The sequence below is a fragment of the Triticum dicoccoides genome, chromosome 7B, assembly GCF_002162155.2.
Source record: "Triticum dicoccoides isolate Atlit2015 ecotype Zavitan chromosome 7B, WEW_v2.0, whole genome shotgun sequence".
Lineage (NCBI taxonomy): Eukaryota > Viridiplantae > Streptophyta > Magnoliopsida > Poales > Poaceae > Triticum > Triticum dicoccoides.
The window spans coordinates 135,247,709-135,257,763 of NC_041393.1; the positions used below are offsets into that span (position 1 = coordinate 135,247,709).

The 10,055-nt window shown below is 49.8% G+C and overlaps 1 protein-coding gene across 1 annotated transcript; it reads left to right on the forward strand.

The window, feature by feature from the left end:
- Positions 1-1,293: 1,293 nt before the first annotated feature.
- On the forward strand, positions 1,294-2,016 carry LOC119338951 (protein TIFY 11e-like). The gene has a single exon (XM_037611153.1). The coding sequence runs from the start codon at positions 1,425-1,427 to the stop codon at positions 1,854-1,856; it is 432 nt and encodes a 143-aa protein (XP_037467050.1). The 5' UTR covers positions 1,294-1,424; the 3' UTR covers positions 1,857-2,016.
- The last annotated feature ends 8,039 nt before the right edge of the window (positions 2,017-10,055 follow it).

Below are 10,055 nucleotides of genomic sequence, written 5' to 3' on the forward strand. Positions count from 1 at the left end.
GCAAAGTAATACACGACAGAAGATATGCCTAATCAAAGGAAAAAAGAGAAGAAACTGTATAAAAAAATTGATCTACGAACTACAACAACAATGTTTCCTTGCACATCACGAGATGAGGTTTTAGGAACGACAGGTTGTCAAAGAAAGACATGATACCCCTAATGACGACCAGAAAACATGGCGACATTCTTTCCTCCATAGAAAAAAAAAACTCCGGGCACTTAGGTTTTGTCCTTTGCACATTGACGCCACCGCCAATCTGCCCGCCATTGGCGGCCTTTGGGCCGTGGAGGTGCGGAGGACCTAGCCCCCGCACCTCGCCAGGAGGTACCCCGCTCTCATTTTTGTTAGATTCAGTGTCTCAGTTGGGGCTATGTGACAACAGCTATGTCCCTCAGCGGGAATAACGCCCCTCACATTTAATCCCGTCCCGATAATGCGTCTAACTCATCGGAGTGCATGTGAAGGCAAGTCTCCGTCGGACTTGCGAGAGCCGGTCGGTGTTATACTTCAACGAATTTGTTTGAATCTAGTTATTATTGTGAAGGCATGCATTAGTCTCGCTCTATTGTTTATAGTCGCCGCTACATGGTTCATGGATCTGATTGTAGTTTGTGATAACTACGGTATCCTCTATATACTGTCATCAATTGATTATGAATAGATCATAACTTTCTCAAAAAATAAAACACGATAGGAATCAGGATGGGTGGAATTAAGGCCCAGTTCTTTTGGTCGATTCTCCCAGAATCTTGAGAATCGACCTTCCACCCAGCTTCTCCCGGAATCTTGAACCCGAATTTTTTTGACAATCCTAATTGTTTACATCATAACTAGCTAGGATTGTAAAAAAAATATGTGTTCAAGATTCTGGAAGAAGCTGGGGGATGCCCGATTCTCAAGATTCTGGGAGAATCGGCCAAAAAAACTGGGCTTAAGGTTGAGTGGCAATTTGGACCGGTGCTTTGAGACCGAAATCAGCACATGCCGTGAACCGGGTCAAGGCCGATGAGAGTACAACCCGGTCCTCCTATAAGAGATTTTTCTCCGGCTGATCGCCGCACGGATCGGCAGCCGGAGGGCGACCCACTCCATCAATTCCCAACAACTGAACGTGCGGCACGAAGGGGGTAGCAGCCACCACATCGAAATTGTCCTGCTGTCCCTGGACCAGCACGTGTTCTTCGTGCCAGAGACTGCCAAGAAACACCCAACGAAGTTCCCCACATTTGACAGCAACAGCCCACACGACACGCGCGATTCGTATAAATCAAAACCCATCTCACCACCTCCTAATCCATCAATTTCCTTCCCCCATCCAACACAAGCCCCGATAAGCAGAGCTTCCACTCACCTACAGCTCCCTGTCTTCACCCCACACTGCGAGTTCGCGTACCGGGGCATCGATCGATCAAGCGGCAAGAATGGCGGCGACAGGGAGCGCTCAGAGCCGACGGTTCGCCGCGGCGTGCGGCGTTCTCAGCCGCTGCATCAAGGCGGCGGAGGCGCGGCCGGTGGTTCTCCCCCTCATGCCCGGAGCGGAAGTGCCCGCGCAAGACGAGCACGCTGCGGGTCCTGCGCCGGCGAACGCGCAGATGACTATCTTCTACGGCGGGCAGGTGCTGGTACTCGACGAGGTCCCGGACGACAGGGCGGCCGAGCTGCTCCGTGTCGCCGCTGTCTCAGGCGCACCGCGAGGGAACTCCGAGGCGGCGGATGGCGACCTGCCCATGGCGAGGAAGGCGTCGCTGCAGCGGTTCATGCAGAAGCGCAAGGGAAGTCTCGCCGCGCGCGCCGTCCCCTACAGCCGGCCAGACGGCGACGCCGTCCCCTACCATCTCACGCTTACGCTCTGATTTGTATTCGTGCGTAGTAGAGTAGCCTGAGTAATTGTTGACCCACTCGCCTGTCCCCGTCGCTCTGAATTATTATGATCAGAAATTATTGCTGTTGTTCTTCTGATGAACTGATCATGGCGAATTGACGAGGTGTCAAATTAAAATTATACGTACATCATGCGCACGCTAGCCTTTGCCTCCCACTTGGCCGTGTTGGCGGTAGCTGGACACGCTTTGCTGGTAGACACCTGCAATTGGCAATTAGCAAGGGTGCGTAATTCATTTCTGCCGGGCCCCCATCGAGCTACCACTTGGCCGTGTTGGCAGCTGGATACGCTTTGCTAGTAGAAACCGGCAATTGGCAATTATCCCTTTCTAAACAAATATAAGAACTTTTAGATCACTAAAATAAAGGAATATTACCTTCGTCACAAAATAAGTGTTGGCAAAGACTCTATTCTGAGACAAAGGGAGTAACCTAATACGTCTGATATTTGTTTACAGAAGGAGTAGCAAGTAGCAAGCAAGCGTGCACCTGCAATTGGCAATTAACAAGCGTGTGTAGCTACATTGCTATCTTGGTATGCGAATACAAAACATTAGCTGAGTGATCCTATTAAACTACATAGCGATATAAACTTTACTAGAGGGTGATACATGCTTTGCCACGTTGTTTCTGCTATGGCTAGAGGTGAGCACTTTTACACCGAAAATCAAAGAACCGAACTGAATGCGGTAAAAACGAAGACTAACAGAATTTGTCAAAAATAAAGGGTAGAATTTGTGAGTTGACCGATATTTTTGGTTTATTGGTTTATGGTATTTGTTTAGGTGTTTTCGTAGCTAGTTGTTTTGTGTTCAGATGTATTGTCGGTTTTCATCCTACATAAACCTAATTGACCATCACACCATATACAGGGCCCTCCAGATCGCTCCCTTCCCCTCATATCTCTCCAGGGCTCCCTCGATCGCTCCCTCCAGGGCGATCAGGGAGCCAACCTCAGCGCCCCGGCCGCTGCCTCCCCCCTCTCTCCTCCACCTCGTCGTCTCCAAATATGTGTCGGCTAAGCCCGGGGCGCCGCCAATGATGGGGACGGCGGGGATCTAGGCTGCAGCCCCGCGGTCTAGAGGGACCGGCGGCGCGAGATCGCCCTTCGGTCTTCGTCTTTCCTGGCGGTTCAGTGCTGCTCCGGCGGCTTCGTGTGGAGGGCGGGCCAGGAGGGGATGTGGCCATGGTTGACTTGTCGGCGGCGTCTCTGGTCAGATCTGATCTGGTTGGTGCCGCTAGCGATGGTGGCTATCTTCTCCATCGGAGGTGGCCGACATGAGACTGGATGGTCAGATCTCGAAATCTGCCATCTAGTTCCGGCTGCAAGTCGGGAATACATGGTTGCCGGTGAAAACAAAGCCGATGGCAGGCGATGGCGGCGTTCTGTGTCGTTACCTTCATGAAGGCATCGTCGTGTAACTACTGTCGACCCACTTGTGCTGCTCGGGGGAAACTCTAGGATCTGGTCTTCCAGATCAGACGATGGCGGTACTGTGGTGTCGTTTTCTCTCTTGGGAGCATCGTTTGTGGAGCAGAGCTGTAAGACAGAAGCAGGAGGTGGAGCGGCTTCATCTTGCACGGAGCTTTCGGTGGAGATGTAAAGTCATGCTTGGCTGACAGATGCTATGTTGTGTCATGCCTGGTAGGCAGGTGCTACGCACGACAGATCTTCCAGAATCTTTGCATCTGGAAGGATGAGCGCGGGCGGTGGCGCCGTGCTGGCATCGAAGGATGTACAGACTGGCAAGGATGATGGAGATCTCTCTCCTAAAGATGGGTCAGCGGTTTGATGATGATGGTGGCGTCTAAAATGTGTGCATGTTGTGTACGCTTTAGGTCTGCTGCATCGGTTGTGGGTTCCGATACATTATGTCGATGGATCGGCGACGACATCGGTTTTAGATATGGGGAGTGAGAGCACTCTACGTTATCGAGTTTTGTGGTGTGAGTAATGGCTTCGGGTGGCTTGATGTATGTTCTTGTTAGACATATGTTGAATAATAACTAAAGATGGCCGTATGCATTGATTGATGCAGAGGCCGGGGGTCTTAACCTCCTTTTCGGAAAAAAAATCACACCATATACATTGAAGTGGACTTCCCTTTTCCCTAACTTTCCTACTTTATTCGCATACTAGAAGGGCAGTGTGCGCATTGCTGCGCCGCTTATGTTTTTAGGGTTGTACATGTTTTGCTTTTACGTGGTATTTTTTTTAGTTCTGAAAATTATTTACGTGCTAGTTGGTTTGGCGTGTGGAGGAAACAATGCATGTTTTTTATCAGAGATGCTACACCTATGAACAGATTTTACGAAAGCATGGCTACAGATGAATGTGTCAATTTATGGTTGGAAATTGCGGAAAGAACGACCCAACGATGAGAATCCGTGAAGTGATTGGTGGGAGAGTGTTTGCTATGACCAATCCGTAGTGGATCGTCCGTGAGTGTATCATTTTTTCTTATTGTGGTGTTTGGGTGGGGTCTTTTTGAACGTGTGACTTGAAGGCGTTTTTTAATTAATTTCCCATGAATTAACTTTTTCTTTTTTATTTATCTTTATTATTTCACCCGGTTTCTTGATAAATAGAAGCGTACTAGGATATCACACAGTCAACTATTCTAGGCGTAGTGATTAGCACATGTGTGTAGGCTGTGCGCCCTCGTACTCAGTTGGAATCCTGCTGGGTGCTTTTTTTTTGTTATTACTATTTTATCTCACGTGGGATCAATTTTTTTCCGACAAAGAGTATATATTAATATCGTGAAGATACCCAGCCAAAAAAAGAAGAAGAAATTATAGCCAAAAAAGAAGAAGAAACTAAAAAAATAAATCCCGCTACAGTGTTCCAGGCCTTGCAGCAGTAGCACAACCGCCATCAAGACAACACCTGATGTCCAGGTTCTCCAACAAGTGGGATCAATGCAGTTTGACGTATTTAAATAAAATGTCAGGAGTTTTTGTGAAAACTATATAAAGTACAAGGAGTTTTCTGTAAAACAACTAGCACACTCTTCTCACACCCATTGACATGTGGGCTGATGCCACGTTGGCATGCCATGTGGGTAGTGCATATGCTCGGATACAGACGAAGGCACCATATTTGAACGCTCGAATAAGTTACGGCATCAGTTTCGTGTATTTTACAAGTTTAGGCATCAAAATAACCGTACCGAACAAGTTAAGACATCCATGGTGTATTTGACTCAAGTAGAAAACAAGTTTGCCTCACCCCCGACAATGAAATAACTCCAACGTGCTGAAGGTCCTATTTAGTGTAGGATGCATCGAAGGACGACCAAATGTGCATGCCCAAGACGGCGGTTGACAAGCTGGGCAGGAAGTACAATGAGCCTTATTATTATTACTTATCCTCCCTGATACTATTTGTTAATTTTGTAGGATTGTTGTGTTGTCGCCCCGGCCTGAACTTTTTTTTTGGTTCCTTTTTTGTTGTTTTTTGTGGACCTCTGTTTTCTATTGTGGTTGTATCGTGGTTATGGCTTTATCAATATAAGCGCATTACTAACCGATCCTCAATAACTGGTTAGAAGAGTAGAGCCTTACTCCTCTAATCGGCACTTAGCCGATCCCCAATCGGCCTTAGGGGAGTAAAAGTTATCCACCCGTCGCGGTTCTCCCTATATTAACTCCATCGCTCGATGGCCGAGTAAAAAAAATCTCACTTACTTTCCTTTTCCTCTCCCCTTCTCTGCCTCTTCTCCTCCCCATCTTTGTTGTCGGCGATTCCTCCCGCCGCTCCCCGCGCGCCGCCCCCTCTCGTCCCAATGGCCAGACGCGGCGGCCGGAGGCCACCGCCGCCACGCCCGCGGTTCGTCGTCAAGTGGCGCTGTGACGTCCCCAATTCGACCGTACACTAATCATACACGCAAATGTGTACGATCAAGATCAGGGACTCACGGAAAGATATCACAACACAACTCTAGACACAAATAAAATAATACAAGCTTCATATTATAAGCCAGGGGCCTCGAGGGCTCGAATACAAGCTCGATACACAAGAGTCAGCGGAAGCAACAATATCTGAGTACAAACATAAGTTAAACAAGGATGCCTTAAGAAGGCTAGCACAAAAGCAACAACGATCGAAGAGGCAAGGCCTCCTACCTGGGACCTCCTAACTACTCCTGGTCTTCGGCGGTCTCCACGTAGCAGTATCCATCGGCGGTGGCATCTGGCTCCAGGGATCCACCATCCGGTTGCATCAACCGGAAAGAAGAAAGAAGGGGGGAAAGGGGTAGCAAAGCAACCGTGAGTACTCATCCAAAGTACTCGCAAGCATCAGATCTATACTATGTATGCATTTATATCAAATGAAAGGGTTGTATCTGTGGACTGAACTGCAGAATGCCAGAATAGAAGGGGAAAGCCTAGCCTATCGAAGACTAGCATCTTCACACAGCTCCGAGCATCTTGCAGCATGTAGAAGAGTAAAGAATAGCAGTTTATAATTAACAAGCATGTTGTAACATTAATGCCCAGAGATCCTTCCTCGACTCCCTGCGAGAAAGCAATCCCGGAGCCACATATCTCAAGTATCCATTTGTAGTTGTATAAAATCAGGATATAAGTCTGAACGTCCATTACCGTGGACACGGTACTCGAATATATAACTTCCCTGCAGGGGTGCACCACGTTACCCAACACGCTCGATCACTCTGGCCGGACACACCTTTCTGGGGTCAATGCCCGCCCTCGGAAGATCAACACGTCGCAGCCCGACCTAGGCTCAGCAGAGAGGTCCCCGCCGGTCTACATCCTAAGCACTCCGGGGTCTGGGCCCATCGCCCGTTGCACTCCGGGTCGTTGTGCGCAAGGGGATACCAGCACCACCCGTGAAATGGATGGCACGATCCGGCCCGACCACAATGCTGAATTGGACGTCTGACAAAGCTTCGGCTGATACCACGACGTCGAGGCCCATATCTATTCTCGCGTCGTGGTTAGTGCGTAAAGGCCAGAGGCCAACTCAGAACAAATACCCAAACCATAGTGTATTATTAGCTTGCGGAGACGAGCAGAGACTCATGATCGAAAGTGACCCCGTCGCCCCGTCTCGTGGACTTACGACAAGGGCCTAGAATGCCCGACCGTGCCACGTCATAATCTTGCGGGTGCTCTCCGGGCCCGCCCGACTTTCACCAAGGTCTCAAGTAAAGTCATCGTAACCGTGTGTCCAAACATCAAAGGGAAACCCAAGGAATCACCCCCGGTGGATTCCACTCAATGTAATCATCAAGGTGAACGTAAGAGGGACCACCCTCGAGGTTCACACTTGAGGTGTTGAAACGACAGAGCTGTATCGGGAATGGTGAAAAAGGAAATCACCCTCGATGATCACGATCGAATAGCTATACTACATAATTATCATCAGGAGTGCGTTATGAGGGATCACCCTCGGCACTCGATAGTAGCTCTGTAGAGTCGAGCAACAAAAGGGGCGTGATGTGATGTGCGGTGTCAGGCTCTGGTCATCGATCACGTTGATCGAGTCGTCGAAGATGAAGCAGGGGCAACAAGGACAATTGGGGGTCACTGATGGGTCTCTAACCAACCTATACTAAGCAGTTTAGGATAAGCAGGTAGGTAACAACAGCAGGTACAAAAGCAGGTTATGCATCAGAATAGGAGCAAACAATAACAGTAGCAAAATCTAATGCAAGCATGAGAGTATAGAATGGGCGATATCAGGATGATCAAAGGGGGGCTTGCCTGGTTGCTCAGACAAGAAGGAGGGTCGTCGTCGACGTAGTCGATCACAGGGGCATCAGCAACGGTCTCGGGGTCTACCGGAGAAAAGAGGGGGAAGAAACAGTAAATACACGCAAACATAAGCATAACAAAGACAATAAGCGGGGCTAGAGGTGTTCTAACGCGGCGCTAGGCGATACTGGCCAAGGGGGAAACATCCGGGAAAGTTTTCCCGGTTCCGGACATCTGTCAGACAGATGAACCGGAGGGGAAAGGTTGCATGTTCGCTATGCTAAGGATGTGTGGCGGACAAATGGACCGCGCATTCGGATTCGTCTCGTCATTCTGAGTAACTTTCATGTACAAAGTTTTTCGATCCGAGTTACGGTTAATCTACTATGATTTTATAAAGTTTTAATTGATTTTCTAAAATTATTATTATTTCGAAAATAAACAGTAAATGCTACGGGTACACAGAAGTGTACCCAACATTGTGCACATGTGGCTGACAGATGGGGCCAGAGGGCCCAGTTGACCAGGTCAACAGAGACTAATCAACCGGTGAATAGTAGAAGTGGGTCCGCATGTCATTGACACTAAGTTTAGTAGTTTAGGAAATCTTGCTTAATTAACAACGGGGCCCATTTGTCATAGACTTAGCCTTTTTAGAACAACTAGTTAAAGCTAATAAACAAAGGGGACCACTTGTCATTTGTTGTTATACTAATTGAGTACTAAAGTATTACCAACTAAGCCTAGACATAACTAAACAAGGGCCGGCCTGGTGGCACAGCCGTGAGGCTGGTTGTGCACACACGCACACACCACACAGCACACTTGGCCATGAAAACAGAGCAGCGTAGCAGCGGCCTAAGCACGAAGCAGCAGTAACAACAACTAGCAGATACAGAAGTAATAAGCAGCAGCAGAGAGCAGCGCCACAAGCAGTTCAGCGGTGACGGCAGCACAGAGGAGCAGCAACAGGCGGCAGTGAGGCCATGCACGGGTGCATGAGGGATGGCCACGCGCGGACGGGAGCACGGCAGTAGCGGGGCTGAGCGGCGCAGGCACGGTCGGCGGCGGCACGGCGCCGTCGGGCACAGCATGTCGCGGCCGGCGGAGCAGTAGGCGAGCGCGGCTGCGTGCGCGGACGCGCACAGGGGCAATGCCCGGAGACGAGCGCGGAGGTGCGGTTGCGGGGCGTGGCCAGGAGCTGGCGAGCGTGGAACGTCAACGGCTAGCACGAGTGGGCAATATACGGGGACCAATTCAAGCAATGGCTCGAGCCATTGGAACGTGGGCACCGTGCCGCGTCCGTAGGTGGCACGGGCGTGAGCTACGACGGTCGGAAGTGACCGGGACGACGACGTCCGACGGCGGTGCTCTACGGGTACTATCCTACAGGGCAAGGGAAGGAGTAAGGGGAGGTCGAGGAGGAGCGGCGGCTCACAGAGAAGCTCGTGGAAGGCTCGACGAGGCCGGGGACTATCGGAGACGCGCGGATCGACGCGTCGAACGGCGGCGAACGGAGGTTGAAGATGGGCTCGATCACCGCGATGCGAAGGCGCCCGGCTCGAACTGAACCTCGTAGTAGAAGAAGCAGAGGCAGACGGAGCTTTTGAACAAGCTCCTTGCCGGCGAGGACGACGAGGAGCACGCAGTCAAGGTTGGCCATGGCGACGACAACGTCGGGTTCGTGTTGGGGAGGAAAGAGCAGCGAGGGAGAGGGGAAAGTGGGCGCTAGGGTTCCCCAGGGGGCCGACGACGTTCTTATCCACCAGGAGGACCGTGGGATGCCCGACACGACGACGGCAGCGGCCATGGTGGGGGTGGATGCGTGTCACGCCATGGCCCCTGTCTCCTGGAGGAACAGAGGAAGGGGAAAAAGGCCGTGGTGGGCTGGCCATGGGCACTGTGGTCACATGTGGCCCAAAGACAAAGTAGGATTTTAGACTTTTCCTTTTTTTTTACTTTACTGCTTATTCATTTCACCACTGTTTGACATTTTAATTTATTACCAAATGAGTTTTGTTCAACATGAAACTTGTCACACAAATAGTGTTCATTATTTTGGAGGCCCACAAAGTTTAAAGTGGTTTGGGAAATGTGAGACTACTTGTTGGATTTTAAACGACCAAATTAAACGCTTGCTGGTCCACCAAAATATTGCTCTGGCCATATTATAAACCCAATTTGAGTTGATTTCTTCATGAAATTTACTTGGGCAGTATTTGCAACATCTGGAACATTTTATTTTGCATGATCGAGAAGTTTGAACTTCGGACTTCTATTTTAAATTTGAATTTGGATTGCAATTTGGATCAACCGAGGATTAGCAAAGGTCAGAGTGATGACCTAGCATCATTAGTAGGAGATTACTGTAGCTTAATTATCCGGGCGTCACAGGCGCATCCTCGAGCCGCCGGGGCAAGGCCGACACACTGGCCCCCACCTGGTTC

What these genes read in the sequence shown, in the direction of transcription:
- LOC119338951 (XM_037611153.1), top strand. Translation starts at nt 1,425, where the DNA reads ATGGCGGCGACAGGGAGCGCTCAGAGCCGACGGTTCGCCGCGGCGTGC.